General features: G+C 48.0%; 1 protein-coding gene across 4 annotated transcripts in view; it reads right to left on the bottom strand.

Moving 5' to 3' along the window:
* Positions 1-14965, bottom strand: part of SEPTIN11 (septin 11) — a 103601-nt gene extending 88636 nt beyond the window's left edge. For 2 of the 4 annotated variants that reach the window (XM_082236544.1, XM_082236545.1), the window contains exon 1: positions 14705-14964. In XM_082236544.1, coding sequence (XP_082092670.1) covers positions 14705-14731 — 27 coding nt within the window. In that variant the 5' untranslated portion in view covers positions 14732-14964. Of the gene's footprint in view, positions 1-14704 lie in introns of all 4 variants that reach the window. The other 2 variants (XM_082236543.1, XM_082236546.1) reach the window with 2 other exon arrangements.
* Positions 14966-17247: the final 2282 nt, after the last annotated feature.

Genomic DNA, 17247 nt, shown 5'->3' with positions numbered 1-17247 from the left:
AAAGACCCACCAGGGTCATGCAGGAATCTTTTTGCCCAACGTGAGGGGCTCAGACCCATGCTCTACCGACTGAGCTATTCCAGCAATGATTCAAGGGATGATTCCATGGCTTCCAAGGCAGAACTCCCAGTCCTTGGAGGACCTGTGACTCACAAGAGACTCACAATAGAAATGCAGTGGGCTGAGCTCTTCTGAAGGTGTGTAATTCTAACACATTCTGAAAATAAAACCCCAATTCTCAATTGGGGGAAGCGGGACAAATAAGCACTGGCAACCCTAAGTTGGGAGGAACATTGGGCTCCAGTGTAGAGAGACGCCCAGTGCTCTAAGTCAGGCATGGCCAAACTTGGCCATCCAGATGTTTTGGGACTACAATTCCCATCATCCCTGACCACTGGTCCTGTTAGCTAGGGATGATGGGAGTTGTAGTCCCAAAAAACATCTGGATGACCAAGTTTGGCCATGCCTGCTCTAAGTGAATACTTTGTAGAGATCTGGTTGCCTAACCTCCAAAACTGTAGAGTTGGGGAAGGTTCAGAAAAGGGCAACCAAAGTGACCAAGGGGATGGAGCAAAGGCTGCAGCAGCCAGGCACTCCTGTCTTCCACTGCCTCCCGCAGTTTGGTCAAACTCATATCAGTAGCTTCAAGAACACTGTCCAACCATCTCGTCCTCTGTCGTCCCCTTCTCCTTGTGCCCTCCATCTTTCCCAGCATCAGAGTCTTTTCCAGGGAGTCTTCTCTTCTCATGAGGTGGCCAAAGTATTGGAGCCTCAGCTTCAGGATCTGTCCTTCCAGTGAGCACTCAGGGCTGACTTCCTTCAGAATGGATAGGTTTGATCTTCTTGCAGTCCATGGGACTCTCAAGAGCAGGGGTAGGTAAACGAAGGCCTGGGGGACGGATCCATCCCAATTGCCTTCTCAATCCGGCCTGCGGACAGTCCGGGAATCAGCATGTTTTTACATGAGTAGAATGTGTCCTTTTATTTAAAATGCATCTCTGGGTTATTAGTGGGGCTTAGAAATTCGTTCAGTTTCCCCCCTCAAAATATAGTCTGGCCCCCCCACATGGTCTGAGGGACGGTGGACTGGCCTATGGCTGAAAATGTTGCTCAAGAGTCTCCTCCAGCACCATAATTCAAAAGCATCAATTCTTCAGTATAACAACCACAAAGCCCACTGGACCAGTGAGAGGGCAACATGGCATCTTAGAACCATAGAAGTGTAGCGTTGGAAGGGACCCAAGGGTCATCTAGTCCAACCCCCTGCAATGGAGGAATCTCAACTAACGCATCCATGGCAGAGTTCAACCTCTGCTTAAAAACCTCCAAGGAAGGAGAGTCCACCACCTCACAAGGGAGACAGTTTCACTAGTTCAGTTGCTGCTGGACTACAACTCCCATCATCCCTGACCACTGGCCCTGCTGGCTAGGTCTACTGGGAGTTCTAATCCATAACCTCTGGAAGGCACTGCAATAAGCATCCTTGAAATACAGCCTCCTCTCACTAGAGTAGGTAATAATAATATTGGGAGCGTGAGCAGTTCTCTAAACACTCTGAAACCAGGAGGCATCTGAGTCAGGTTCTACGGGCCAGAACAACCCCCGTTCCTTCTGTCAGTGATCTGCCTAATAAAGCTTCCTTCCCAAACATGGTGTCCTCTCGATTTGTTTGGACTCCAGCTCCCATCAGTCCCAGGCAGCACAGCCAATGGTCCAAGGTGGTGGAACTTGTATGACAACAACATATGGATGGTACCAAATGGGGAAACACAGCTCTTAAATCTTCACCCTCCAGCTCTTGAGAAAAGCTTTCTTTCTTTCTTTTTTAAAAGCAAACTGAAGTGAACTCTTCCATCAAATCAAACATTGCAATTGCCATACTGGACGGGAACAAATTTCTGTCTCCAGTCCAAGGCTTCACAGTGGCCAGCCAGAGGCCTCTAGGAAGGTTATGAGCAAGGCACGGTGGAGACAAGTCTCTGGCTTTTTCCCCAGCCTCTGCTACGTCCAGTCTTTGAACACAGAGGTCCCACCCAGCCTAGCTGACAGCTCCTGAACAGAATTCCCCTCTAACCCACATTTTAAGACAACTGGGTTGCTGGCCCTCACAAATTCCTGTGGCAAACAGTTCCATAAGTTTGATTAATAAAAGTTTGCATGCAGCTAGTCCCAGAATATGAAAACCTACAGAAAAGAAATCAAGACACCTGCCTAAATATTCTGCTAAATAATGCATTCTACTACATGAATGTAATTTAAGATGGTGCAGCAGCAGTTTTGGGATCGTGGCCTGAACCTCTTGGGTTTATTTCATTTTTAAAAACAAGTTCACCAAACGCTGCAAATCTCAGGACCAACCAATTTCCGCCCAGTTGAAATATTGCAGTAACTGCTTTAGTGAAAGGTCAATGGTTTGGATCCACTCCCAGCTGAACTCCCTGGTGCTCTTCCCTTCTCACCAGCCCTAAGCAAGCAAGGGACATGAGTGCAGAAAGCAGGATGAGGAGTTAGTGGTTGGCACATACAAAACAATTATACTGGTAAGTTCAGTGGGGTGTTCTGGCACCATCACAGCAAGCTCATACTCAGCATCTGCTCTGCGTGCATTAAGTTCCAGGTTCAACTCCTGGTATCTCCAGGCCCGCCTAAAATCCTGGAGAGATGCTGCCAGTCAGTGCAGACAGCACAGTTAGATGGCTCAGTGTTCTGAATGAGGCAGCTTCCCAAGTTTACTCTCGAGTGCTGGTCCATATATAGCCAAAACAGAATCATCCCATCATCCATTTGGATTTGCAGATAGTGTCTCCCTGTAATAACTCCAACTGCTGGGAACTCCATGGCAATACACTGTGTGTTCCAAGTGGAACAGCAATAGTAATCACTGCCCCACTTTTTCCAGTAGTAGCTGAATTTTGAACATTGAATTTCGACCATGGTGTGCAGACCAGAAGTTGGTGGGAAGTTTCCAAGCAATCTGATCAGGAGTCTATAAATCTCATCACTGGCCAATATCCATGTACCGCTGGCAAGTGCCTCATGTCACATACCCAGGACTGGGGCTGGCCCTACCATGGGGCAGAGTGAGGTGACTGCCTCAGGTGGAATGCTGGAAGACAGTGGCAACAGCCCCCTGACTAATCCTCCTCAGCCCCAAGCCATTTGCCCTCTGCTGGTGGATATCGCTGTGTATGCCACACGAATTGTCCTGGACGCCCTAAACAAGGCTGCTGCCTCTGCCATGTGTGCTATCCTGTTGCTAGTATCAAAGTGAGAGTCTATTGCCAGTTTAGTTGGTGCCTTGTGCATGGAATAGGGGGTAAGGATGCATCTTGTTCATTGCCTCAGGCAGCAAAATGTCTTGGTTCAGCCTTGCCCAGGACAGAGATCCGGAGAAGCCCTGTGAGTTGCACACCATATTACAGCTAGATGTCAGGCATTTAGTGCTGCTGGTCCCAGGCTGCAGAACACTCTTCCAGCAGGGATTCAGCATGACATCCTTCTCGCTTCCAACTTCCAGGACCCGTTTTTGTGCTGGCAGACCGATGCAGCTGTTCAAAACTTTCTTGATTATCCAGTCATTTTAATGATGGTTTTATACTGTGTTGTTGTTTTTAATGGGGCCTTGTTTTATTGAATACACATTGGTGTACGCTTCACTGACAAGTTTAGGAGAGGGCTGTAAGGTGAATGTTTATAAATGAGGAAATGAATAGAAGATCCCTTCTCTTCTGAGCGTTCATGCCCTGCACTGGACCAGTGGCGTAGCGTGGGGGGTGCAGGGGGGGCCGGCCACACCGGGCGCAACATCTGGGGGTTAGTGTTAGGGGGCGCAAATCCACGGGTTAGGGGGCGCAAATTACTTGCCTTGCCCCGGGTGCTGACAACCCACGCTACGCCACTGCACTGGACTCATGGGAAGGGAAAGAGAAGGCAAAGGAGAGCACACAGCCACAGCACCCCAAGTCTGCAGAACCCAGGAGAGCGAAGCAGCCTGGCTTCTCGCCCTTCCTCTTGGGTGCTTGTTTGCAGGAGGAGAGAGAAGCCAAGACACCCACTGCGCTGCCTGCAAAAGCGCTCTGCGAGGCCAGACAAAAAAATGCCCCTCCATCCCACCTAGCTCTCTGCACATGCCACAGGGCCCAAGAGGTGAGGTGTGGACCTGCAGCAATCACAAAGAATGGCTAGCTAGTTAGCAGCCAAGCCAATATGTGCAGGCACTCCTGCTTCATTCATTTTCCCTTCTTCCCTGTCATCGTTTAAACCCATAGCCCGCTAAGCAGCTCAAGCCACAATGGCCAGAATGATGTGAAAGGGGGCCTGCCACAATCACAGTGCAGCAAATGAAGTCCCCAAAATGTCTGTTTTTTTAAAAAAAATAAAAGCATGTTAGGAGAGAGCAGAGGAAAAAGAAACCAGCTAGGAGAAATTCTAAGAGTTTAGTAAAATGTGTTGGGCAGAGCTTTCAGTGGGTTGAAGGATAAGGATCAACTCAATCTCTATATGAAAGCCTAAGGCAGTGGCCCTCAAACTTTTTTCTCTGAGCCACAGTTTCAGAATAAAAAGTTGCTTGCACCAAACCGAATTTTTTATTGACAAGAAATACATTGGAAAACAAAAGGAAAGAACTCCTAGCAGTGCCTGATTCATAACACGGAAAACAACTACCATATTTTTCGCTTTATAAGACGCACTAGACCACAAGACGCATCTAGTTTTTGGAGGAGGAAAACAAGAAAAAAAATATTCTGAATCTCAGAAGCCAGAACAGCAAGAGGGATCGCTGCACAGCGAAAGCAGCAATACCTCTTGCTGTTCTGGCTTCTGGGATAGCTGCACAGCCTGCATTCGCTCCATAAGACGCACACACATTTCCCCTTACTTTTTAGGAGGGGAAAAGTGAGTCTTATAGAGCAAAAAATACGGTACTTTATAGTATGATCATGGGGATCATAAGGTTACATATGCACCTTAAGTATGCCTACAAACTCAATGAGAGGTGTGAGCTTGCTTTTGCTGGGTAATCTCAATTATATTAGGTCTGATTTGAGACAAACAAATTCTCATTTCCTCATCAACACAAGACGTTCTCTTTTCTGATCTTTCTTATTTCTCAGAATTGAAAATCCCGGTTGAAAACAATATGTGGTGCAGAACTGCAGCCAGTGTTCTTGAAGAGAGGCGAAGATACTGTTTTTCTGGCTGTATATATTTCGATACTATGCTATACTATACTGCAATGAAATGTTTAAACGTTTGCTTATCCTTGAATCTTCCTGCCACATTTGTCATCTTCTCCTGCCACACCCTTTGTGAACCACTGGCCTCCGTAGCTCAGAGGCACGAGAGCTCAATTATTGGAGCCCAGGGCCTGGCCCAACAGTAAAAGCTAACAGCAGCATTCCTAATAATAATAATAATAATAATAATAATAATAATCTAGTACTACCAAATTATTTGCAGATTCACAAGAGGCAGTGTAGGGTTCCAGCTTCCCTGCAGTCCTCAGACTGTGTGTTCTTTGCCCACCCACTTCAGAAAGAGACCCTCCTGAACCTGCAACTTCTAAACAGGGAAGGAAAAGAAATTGCAGTGAATGAGGCAAAGAAAAAAAACAAAACAGGAAAACAAAACCCACCACATTCCTTCAGGTGCAGGCACTGAGCCAGGAAAATCTTGCTCTAGAGAAGAAAAGGTTCACAAACCAGGGAAGAGACTAAACTGCTGTTGAAATTAAAAGTAGGCTTGTTTGCGAAGAGCCAAGCAGCTCAGAAACTCTCAGCATTTAAAGGGTCTTAGTAATTCAGGCTCTCTGGCATTTCCCCCAGCTTGTGCTAAGGAAGATGTTCAAGAACTTCCCACGCTCCTTGACACTCACACAGCTTCTCTGGGGTTAGCAACTGAAAGAAATCAGCAAAGCCACAGGCTTGCTAGAAACCAGATACCAGCCATTTTATTCTAAAAGGGCAGCACACATTGCAAGTCCGGTGTATATTGGGAGAAAGCTGCTACAGAGCAAGAGTCTTTCCCCCCCCTTTCTTTTTTGCATGTAAGAACAAAGCATATCATATTCCCAATCTGTGCTCTTTGGTAATAGCCACACAAAAAGATATTGTCTGATAGAAGGAGAAGCAGCAACCTGTGTACTCAGGAACCAACTAAAATTCTCCATCTAAAAAAACCAGGCCGCAAGGTTTGATGGAGAACTGAAAATAACTTTCAACCACTACAACACACGTGTGCATCACCTAAAGACAACAACATGTAAGCTTCTTGCTTCAAAACCATTGTTTTCACCACTATGTGAATTAAAAAAAATAAATTTTTAAGTTAGTTTTCGTCAACTAACATTTATTTCACCAATTTGCAGCCATACTGAAAAGTGCTAGTGAAGATGCGCTATGAGGAACGAAGACTTGTGTAAGGTCAGAATAGAAGTCCCCAGTTTTGCTTAGCATCCAGATGATTTTGGGAAGCAAATGAGGAGGGCATAAGGGCAGCCGTTCAACAGTTTTCAACTCTGCACCCCCTTTGTTTCTTAAGGCAATACTCACTGTTTGTGATTATGACACAGGGCATTCCTTACTTATGGCAATGCTTCCTAGTCTTTGGGGGAGAGGGGACAGAACCTTCCCCTCATCCTGCAACATTTCACCTAAGACCAGCATGAGCAGCTATTCTGGGAGCAAAATCAGACTGCAAAATCGGCAAGGCAGTGGTTTCAGAATGAGTCCACAAGACCACCACTCCCTAAAAGGTGGTGCAGTTTTGATTCCTACATTTACATTTCCTCTTACAAGCACTGAACTCAAGGCTCTTGGGAATATGGGTGCACCTATATCACTGGTTCACGTAGGCATGTCCATCCAGCAATGCTAGCATGTATGAACATGTCCTCAAAAGGCAGAACTTCAGGTCACATCGAAAGCTTTCGTGGAATTGCTCTGGAGACTCTACAGTGGACGCTCGGGTTGCGAACATGATCCATGCAGGATGCACATTCACAACCCGCAGCATTTGCAACCCACGTCTGCGCATGCGCGGGTTGCGATTTAGCTCTTCTGCACATGCGCGACCGCTGAAACCCGGAAGTAACCCGTTCTGGTACTTCCAGGTTTCAGCAGTCCATAACCCGAAAAAACATAACCTGATGCAGCTGTAACCCGGGGTATGACTGTACTAAAATCAGGACCTTCTCTGCATGGAACCAACACTGTTGTCACTGCTAATTTGCCACAAATAGGGCTGCCGACTCTTTCTGTGCCTTTTAACTACAAAAAGGCAGAGTATTATAATGGAGGACTCTTACCCAAGAGAAACCCGGGTTCAAATCCTTACTCAGCCAGAGTGGTCACTGAAGAACCTTAGGCTCTGTCTCTACCCCATAAGTGTGTTTTGATGCTGCCATGGGAGAGGGATGCTTGGGCAGAAACTATTTCTTCCCATAACCCCCATTGACATTCAGCATGGTGAAATCCAAAGCAGACCCAAGACCTCCTGTAGTCCATCCTCCACGCTCTCAGCCCCTTCCCTGGACTCTGATACCTCCTGGATCCCACCAACTTCCCCCATCTCACTTGGGCCTTCCCAAGGGTCGCCAGCTCCAACTTGTTGAGAGCTCCTCCCATTCCTCCTCAGGATCAGACCATGTATGATGCCACCATGGGACTCGTGGCATCTACAGGGAAAGACAAAAACACTTGTGGCTTTTTTTAGTGGATTCCTTTTTAAAGTGGACTCAACAGAAGCCTACAGAGTTTCTAATGGCTCTTAAGCGGTTTATAAGTACAAAATAAATACGTTAACTCAAATACACAACAAAACAATTCCACAAATGGCACACACATACACACACACACACACACAGAGAGAGAGAGAGAGAGAGAGAGAGAGAGAGAAGCGGTGAGACATTCTCATGAGAATGTCTGACCGCTTCTCTCTCTCTCTCTCTCTCTCTCTGCCATTTTCAACAACCATTGGGACTCTCTGCCACTGGATTAGAGGGGTCTTAGGAAAGAGCCACCGGAGAAAATTGGCAACGGCGTCTAAACAGAGCAAGCAGGGTCTCCCTCCTCAGCAGAGGGCTGGACTACGTGACATCTGAAGTGCCTCCCTATTCTATGGTTCTTTGTTCACAGGTGGTATAACTCTGATGCGTACAGCTCAGCAGCAGAACACATGCCTTGCATGCTGAAGGGCTGGGAGGTGCTCCCTGCTTGAAACCCTGGAGGGCTGCTGCCAGTCAGTGCAGACAATACTAAGTCAGATGGGCCAAAGGTCTGGTTCAGTATAAGGCAGCTTCCTGTGTGCATAAGTAATCCAAGAAGGGCTTTTACATTTGCCAGAAGCTCGGCTCTGCCCTCGCCAGTCTTGGAAGGATCCTTTAAGAAAGTCCCATATGACCAGAGAATTTGCGCCTGTCCTTTGGGGGATATAGGAAGCCCTGAACACATATTTTGTAGGTGAGGCATGTAGAGAGACCATTGACCCCCTGGGGTGAGGCTTGCTGACCTCCCGGTAAAGCAAAAAATCAATCTTCTCCTGTTAGGCAAAGACCACAAGATGACACAGATTGTCACCAGATTCTGTGCATAGATCTGTAGGCGCAGACCATCCCCCGATTCAATCTAGTTTGCTTAAGAAAATTCCGAAACCCGGATCCATGGGCGACTTTGGGTCATTTCTCTAAGGTAGTCTATTTTAAAGTTTTTATGTGTTTATATGCCTATCACACTCTTAAACTTAAAATCCATTGTTGCATATTGTTTTAAATGTTTGTTTTGCTATTGGGATTGTAGTTCCATTTCTCAAGCTGGTCTCTGACCATAATAAATTTCATGTTTAAATTTCATGTGGGATTGGATGGAAGCCTCCCCTCTGATGCGTGAGAGCTCTTCTTATACTCTTATGCTTCTGCAAAGCACCTCACTGCTGAAGCAGCTGCTTTGCATAACCTATTTTTACATAATTAGCAGCTTGCATGGAACTGGCACACTTTTAAAGGAGGAACTATTGGCAACGGGCAAATCAGGTACTAACAACCCTAACAATCGGAGTCTGAATAAACAGCAGTGGTAAGCAAGATCCTGATGCCAGTTCCAAATTATTCAAATGATGATGAATTGAACTATAATAAAAATGAGAAGCTCCTCACTTGCTTTCTGGGGACAGAAATCTGTTCGGACCTATTGCACTCACATTCCCAAGAAAATTAACAGATACATGAGATCTAGAAACTTGTTTATAACATCGGTGGAAGTTGAAGCTCTCAAGGTCAGTAATGTGAAGCCAAGGAATGCTTAGGAGGGGGGAAAGGAGGGGAAAAAATAAAATTAGGAGAACAGTAATGAAAGAAGCAGATAGCAGGTGTGAGGGAGAAAGATAGACAATATGGCAAAAATATTAACTGGGCGCCCTGTTGCAGGCTAAGATTAAAGGCGGGTCTTGGGTCTGTAAAGGTAGAAGACTAAAGCTTTAATTAAAAATAGTGAAGACTTTTGTCTTCATAGACAGATCGCTGCTGCAGGCTGGAGACTGACAGTAGCTGTTCTGTTACAAATGTGGATATACTTTATACTTTAGATAATGTTACTCATAAAAGTAGCTAGAGCAAACCACCAAACGGAGTGGTTTGCACGATAACGTTTGCCCTTGTTACTTTATGTGCATTATTTTATAATCAGCGCAGTGTCATTTCCCCAGTACATCTCAGTGGGCAAATTCCGTGACTCAATAATGCTATCTTGGTTCTGTTAAATCAAGCCAGACTGATCCTTCTTTCAGTTCCTCTCCCCACATCCTACACACAAGCCAAATGTGCCCTCTCTCTCTCTCTCTCTCTCTCTCCATGCCCAACAGTTTTATTAATGATTAACCCAATTAACCTGCTCATCAGAGCAGTAGTACAATAGGCAGATTCCTGCAAAGATATGGAAAGGAAGTGTTAGGTAATAGGAAACTGGACCACCAGGGTCTATGCAAGGCCATAGTTGCATAGCTGTCAACGTTTCCCTTTTTAAAGGGAAATTCCCTTATTCCAAATAGGATTCCTCACAAGAAAAGGGGAAAGTTGACAGCTATGCAGTTTGCTGTCATGCTAAAACAAGAGGGGGAGCCTCTGTGCCTAAGACTCCATGCTCTCTAGAGACCATCCATTAAATATGTCACACTTCATGGGAAGAATAGAGCAGCTGCAAGAAAAGGATTTGGGATAGGTTGGCAAGGAGGTAAAGTACGACTTGGGTGTGTGTTCGCGCTAAAAGGAGTTTTAAAAGTCTGACGTGCTTTTTGAATAGTCCCCATTTCCAGAGATGTGATGGTTTGCTGGGATGAGTTAATGACATTATACTCTGTACATGCTCAGGGATATCCACCCCCCCTTTCTATTCTGCACGCACGGGGGGGAAAAACTCAAGAGAGAAGGTAATCATCAATGAAGAGTTTCAGACTTCAGCATCTCCAGGTGGAGCTGGAAAAGGACCCCTGACTGAAACCCTGCAGAGAACCACTGCCCATCAGTGTAGACCAGGGGTTGTCAACCTGGTCCCTACCGCCCACTAGTGGGCGTTTCAGGATTCTAGGCGGGTGGTAAGGGGTTCTACAGCACGAGCTGAATCCTCCTTCCATTGAGCACTGGTGGATGGTAAGGAAATTTTACCATCAAGAAAGATGCATTAGTGGGCGGTAGGTATAAAAAGGTTAACTACCCCTGGTGTAGACCATACTAGACTAGATGGACCAATGGCCTGTCTTGGTATAATCCTAGTCATTATACATGACATTCAAACTGGGCCATAATGGGGAAGATAGTTGAGATTCTTTAAACCATTGTTTGATGTAGAAGCTGGAATTTTAGTGCTAGAACTCTCATTGCCGTCCACAACACCAGCTTCACAAACATGTACACAAATTTTACTAATGCATCTGCCTACAAATACATGTCAGTCATATGTGTCACTCTTGTTACCTTGAAAGGAAAGGGAAATCACCATCATTCTCTTCCATCTTACAGAAAAATTGCCTGGAGACTATTTCAACTCACCATAGGAGAGTGGCTTTTTCACAAAGCTACTCTCAGCTCATATATCTCACTGCCTCATGCTGTAGCCCTGTGAATCAACTACAATACCTTTTATTTGGGCTCCCGTGTGGCTGGACCCATTTTGCCCTGGACCCTTTCAGAAAGCAACAAATCCAAATCCAAACGGAAACATAATTGTTACCAGTCGCACTGAGGAAATGGTGGGAAGAGTGTAATTTTTGTTCATTTAAAATGATAAATGAAAAAAAAAAGCCCCATTTACATGAACAATGTGCTTTTAAAAAAATAAAGTGGGGCAGGGCGGGGCATGATACAATTGCCAAATCACAATGCAGTCTGTTACCCTACTAGAGCCATAAATTGTATTATAAAACGGTAACAGAAACTAAGCAAAGGAGCCAGGTCACATCTTGAATGCAGACACCATTTTTCACATTCTGAAAGTAGCCACACTGAAGTCATTTGCTCACGCGCAACATCTGTTTTACTGGCATGCACTTTATAAAAAAACAGCGAACAGGAAAAAGTCAATCAAGTCCCCTTCTCCCTCCCCCCTCCCCCACCTTCCTCCCCTCCCCACCTCCTCAAGATGTATAAGAGTCCTTTCATATGGCCAGCATTTACTTTCACCAACATCTCCCTAAGTTATAGACATAATAAAAAGGATCTCTCTGTCTCTCTTTCGGTAAGGATCTCTTTATGTGAAGCTGCCTGGCAAGTCTGTGAAACAAAGTTTCTCAGACGTTACTGGTTTATCAAAAAGGAAAGAAACCCTGCCAAAAAAGTAGGGATGAGAGATCTAATTTCATCCCAACATCTCTCCAGGGTATTCTTCCTATTTTTAATGGCCAAGAAGATCCTCAAGCCTGAATCTTCAACCTTGAAAGGATATGTCCCTTAATATTTTCTGGCCTCCATTTGTTTAAATCTTTCGCCCACAACCCCAATGCACACCTATAGGTGTATACAAACTGACACCTTCTCTTATCTGCTTCGGGCTTTTGCCACAGGATGTATGAGAAACCCTTAAGGTGCTACTGGCCTTGCAGAGGTTTCTTGTGGCAAACGACTGCGTCCGCTCGAGTTGACATTTCTCAACTCCCCACCTTAACAAAAAACAGAATTGTACAGTGGAGGGGCAGCAGCTGGATGCTTCAGCGTGTGGGAAACTGCTTGAGAAGGCATTAAGAGTCAAACAAATAAACTGAGTCGCCAACATCATTTCTGTGTCTATTCTTTGGGGAACCAGAGAGAGAGAGAGAGAGAGAGAGAGAGAGGGAGGGTGGGGGGGGGAGAGAAGACAGAGGGGATGTTAAGAAAATTAAAGTTTATACGAATGCCAAACTTCTAGTTGCCTCTATTGCTTTTCCACACAGCTCTACTTCTGATCCCAGAGAATACTGCAACTCTTCGCCCAAGTGATTTTCCCCCCCTGGGGGTGGGGAGAGTTGGGAAAGGAAGGAGAAGGCTGGGTTAAGGCATCTCCATCCAGTACTCCCATTACCATTGCTGCTGCCTGAACAGAAGATGCTTGAAAACCTCCCAAGAATGCAGTCCTGAAAGACAGACATCCTACTATACGCAGCCCGAAATGCGGTTAACGGGCCACCAGGATGCAATATATACAACCCTATATACCTACAGCTTGTTTCCCTTTCCAATGTTGACTAAAAGACGAAGTTCTCTAAAAAGCACTAAATCGGAAACCACACACGGGTGTTGCAAGCCTGCATTCTTTATAGCACTTTAATTTTCTATTCTTGGGTCATGATCTGCAAGGAAAGTCACACCCCAATCTACTAATATAAATACTAGCAACGTACGCACTTGTGGCTTTACTTTTAAAGTGCTGGAGGTGTTCTGCACACTTACAACAACCCTGTAAGGTATATCACGACCACTGTCCCCTTACAGAAGATGAAACATTAGGAAGCTGCCTTAAACTGAGTCAAGCCACTGTTCCATCTAGCGCAGTGTTGCGTACACTGGTTGGCAGCAGCTCTGTAGGGTTTCCAGCAGGGGTGTTCATCAGCCCTACTTGGGATCAGCCAGGGGTTGAACCCGGGATCTTCAGCATGCAGATGCACTGAGCTATGGTCCTGTGACCCTGCATGCCCCACAGATGCTCTTGCACACGGCACACCAAAAGGTTTGCCATGGCAAAGGTAAGATTCCAATTCAGGGCTTGCAACTTCATAGAATCACATTTGTCACTCTCTTTTGTTCTGGGGTGTTGTTGTTGTCCCCAATGAAAGAGGGGGTGGGGAGAACATGCAAAAGAAGGTAAGACAAAAAGCCAGAAAGATAGAGAAGGAAAAAGGCAGGCTTGGGGGGGGGAGAGAGAGAAGGATGGCCCATATTTTTTTTCTGGTCTTTCATATGAAAAGATTCAAAGTGACAGCTCTAACACCACCCCCTTCTGCATCATGGAAAAGCAAAGAGAGTCTTAGAACCATAGAACTGTAGAGTTGGAAGAGACCACAAGGGATATTTTGCCCCAAGTGGGGCTCAAACTCAAGACCCTGAGATCAACAGCAGAGCTGCAACCCTACATGGCCACGTCAGAGCAAGTCCCCTGAAAGAGGATTTCCTCCCAAGCAGACATGTATAGAATTGCAACCTTACAAATTTGCATATGCTAGTCTTTGCCTAGTTGTGCTGACTTGGGCTGACGGGAGTTGTTTGTCCAGCACATCTGGAGCCGGGCACCACGTTGGCGAGGGCTGGTGCATGCTTGCATGTCTTAGATGAATGATGCGCTGGCCTAGACGCAGCGCTTCTGAGAGGTTGTGGGGTTACAACTGCATATCACCTGGATGCTCAGCCAGCTAACAAAATCTCACAATGGTTTGGGGAGGCGGCCATCCCGTTATGCTCCCCATGCCTTCCCCACAACACAAGCATGTGCCTCTACCCTAGAGGACAACTTTGCCTCCTTCCCCATCCGCAACCTCAGGCACGTTTCCTTTCCTTTATTTCTTTCGCCTGAAGCCACACACCTTCCTTCCCTTGACTGACGCTGATCCCGGGCACCTTTTCAGAATCGCCAGGGAGGGCGGCCTATGCGTGTTTCCCTCTCCACTACCCACTCCCTCCGATTTTCCTCTGGTGTGCCCTATTTTTAGATAGGAAGACAACCAGCTCCATATTTTGCTACCACACACACAAACAAACACACCCCTTTCCCTGCTTTCTTTTCTTTCATTCTCTCTCTCTCCCCCCCGCTCTTTTTTTAGAAGCTTGGTGCACGGGAAAAGAAACCGGGGTCCGGGCCCTCCTCCTGGCACGTAACGTCTGAACGCGTCCCGTCTCCCGCCAACCCGACCCACAATCAGCCTCTCACCCCACAGGCGCCCACCTCCGGCGATCCCCTTTGCAATGAATGGAGAAGGAGAGAGATGGAAGAAAGGCGGGCGGGCGGGAAGGCGGGGGGAATGCCGCGGACCCCAGGCGGGGTCTCTCCGGCTCGCGTTCCCGGGAAGCAACAAGCGGCCGCCGCCTCGCTCGCTCGCTCTCCCGCCTCCGCCGCCGGGAAGGGAGGCTCGGGCGCGCTCTTCCCCATCCCCGTTATCCGAGCCCGGGCGCTGCGCACATGGGCTGCACGCCCGCCCAACCGGGGAGCTCCACACCCCCCGCGGGAAGGGCTCCTCTCCCCTCCTCACTCACCGAGGGTCTCCCCACAGCCACGGCCATGCTGCTGCTGCTGAGGGGGGCGAGGGCGGCGACGACGAGGCTCCGGCCGCTGCTGCTGCTCGCCTTCTTCCCCGGCGCCTGACGCGGCTGCTGCTGCTGCTGCCGCTGCCCCTCCTCCCGAGCGCCCTCCCCGCTCGCATGAAAAGCAGCCTCTGGCTTCGCCTGCGCTCGCGATTATAAGCGGCAAACATGGCCACCCGGTTGGAAGCGACCATTCGCTGGCGAGAGGGGTGGGTGGAATGGGGACGTGCGCCTCTGTGCAATGGGGACGGGTGCGCGGGCGGCGGGGGTCGCGAGGCGGCCTTTCCCCCCCCCCCCCAGCTCCCCTCAACCCCGTTTTGGACCGCCGCGCGCGCGCGCGCGCGCTCGGAGACGCCTGCCCCAAAAGGTGCGCGCGAGAAACTGAGGGGGCCGGGAGGCGCCTCGGGGAGAAAGGCGCTTTCCCTCGACGGGGCCATTGGCGCCAGGAAGCCCCTTCGGCGGGGGGCTCGTGCCCGAGTCCGTCCGGGCAGAGCGCGCGAGCGGGGACCGCTCTTTCCTCCGGGAGAGCCAGGCGGGCGGGCGCGGGGACGCGGCGGGTGTTGGGGGGCTGAATTTCCCCCCTCAGGCTTCATCCGTGTGGGCATGGGAAGGGCTAAGGTGGGCAGCGGAAAGGACCTCGCGCACTCCCCTCGACTGCTGCTGGCGGTGGGAGTGGGGCAAAGTGGGGCCGTGGCTCAGTGACAGAAAGCCGCGGGTTCGATCCCAGGCAGGGTCGCTGCCAGCGTGGGAAGACTCCCAAAACCAATTTCTAAAGGTTTTGAAAGCATCCGCTTAATGATTTCCTTCCGATGCTGTGTGCTACTTCGTTGTATTTTTATTGCATCCTCTAGTCCAGGGGTCAGCAAACTTTTTCAGCAGGGTCCACTGTCCCTCAGACCTTGTGGGGGGCCGGACTATATTTTTAAGAAGAAGAAGAAAAGAACAAATTCCTATGCCCCACAAATAACCCAGAGATGCATTTTAAATAAAAGGACGCATTTTACTCATGTAAAAACACGCTGATTCCTGGACCGTCCACAGGCCGGATTTAGAAGGCATTTGGGCTGGATCTGGCCCCTGGGCCTTAGTTTGTCTACCCATGTGTCTAGTCCAGTGGTTTCCAATCTTTTTTTTTGCCATGCACCACCTAAGCATCTCTAAAATCCTGGTGCCCCCCCCCCCGGGACCACTGTCGGAGGAAGGGGGATGCGGTCTGCTCCTGGTGTCATCCCTGGGGGGGTGCCATTGCCCCCTGCCCCCCTGGGACGCTCGCTGTGGGCGCTACTGCCCCCGTGCTCGCAGACCCGCCCCCGTGGGACACTCACCCCACCCCCGGGTGTACATGTGCGCCACTCTGGGTGCCGGAGCAGCTAGCTCCTCCTCTGCCTGTGCCATTTAATTCTTATTATTTAAAAAGTGGGCTCCTATTCACGTGGAGGAAGCCTAAAAGGCCATTAACTGTGAATAACTCATTCTTGAATTGCCCCCCCTTAAAAATCAAATTGCCCCCCTGTGTACCCCATGTTGGGAACCACGGCATCTAGTCTATTGTGAATGTTGCACAAGAAAGCACAATGTGAGAAGTGAAAGAAACAGGAAGGTGCCATTCAAAAGCAGGGTGGCTTATACTGAATGCCGGTATCCTGCGGACCCCCAGCATGAAGATCACGGACCACTGGCGCGTCATGGACTACAGTGTGGAAACTCCTGGTGTCAGAAGATTTCCTTGCACCCTTGGCAAAGAGCGGCCGGGGGAATGCACCAGTGGGCAGGCTCCTAGCTACTCTGAGCCAGAGTGGAGAGGCGCAATTTTGTGCCATTTGGTCTTGCGCCCTTGGCTCCCAACCTCTAAGTACGTCCCCGCCTGCTGTAGATAATACCGAACATGGTGGACCAACGGTCTGCCTAGGTGTAAGGCAGATTCATATATTGGGAGCTTCACAGCACGTTCCTTTTTTATTTTAGAAAAACACAATTATTTCTCTTTCATAAAGAATTTCGTTCTAGATTGCACAAAAGGTCCCTCTAGGCCAACATCCTAGGCAGGCTGATGTTGGCAGCAACAACTTTTCTGTCCGGATTTTCACTGTTTGAAATATGGCAGCCCTAAATAATGTGATTGTCCAGTGGTTGGACCTGCCTCATAGCAGAGCCCCTCTTTGAGTGCAGCTCTTGTACAGAGCACAGGCCTTTCTGACTGCCCACTTCCACTGGCATGCCCAAAAATATTGTTGGCTGATGACTTCTTAACTTTTTGATAATGGCCAACCACAAAGAATTCTCAAAATGTCATATTGCCAGTGCAAGTTGCTTTGATGCAAAGCACCAAGGATGCAAAAATAAAATTAGTGTGGCTGTACCACTTTTTGCCGCCACTCTGCAGTACACTTGGTGCATGTTGGGGCCGAACTCATCAATTTATTCTGATTACAATGCTGTTTGACATTTTATTGAAATTTCATATATCATTGGGCATTGGTTTTATACTTCATGTG

Source organism: Podarcis vaucheri (genome assembly GCF_965113315.1).
Source record: "Podarcis vaucheri genome assembly, chromosome: 9".
Taxonomy (NCBI): domain Eukaryota; kingdom Metazoa; phylum Chordata; class Lepidosauria; order Squamata; family Lacertidae; genus Podarcis; species Podarcis vaucheri.
The sequence above is the reverse complement of the archived record's forward strand: the minus strand, read 5'-3'. Positions and strand labels throughout refer to the sequence as shown.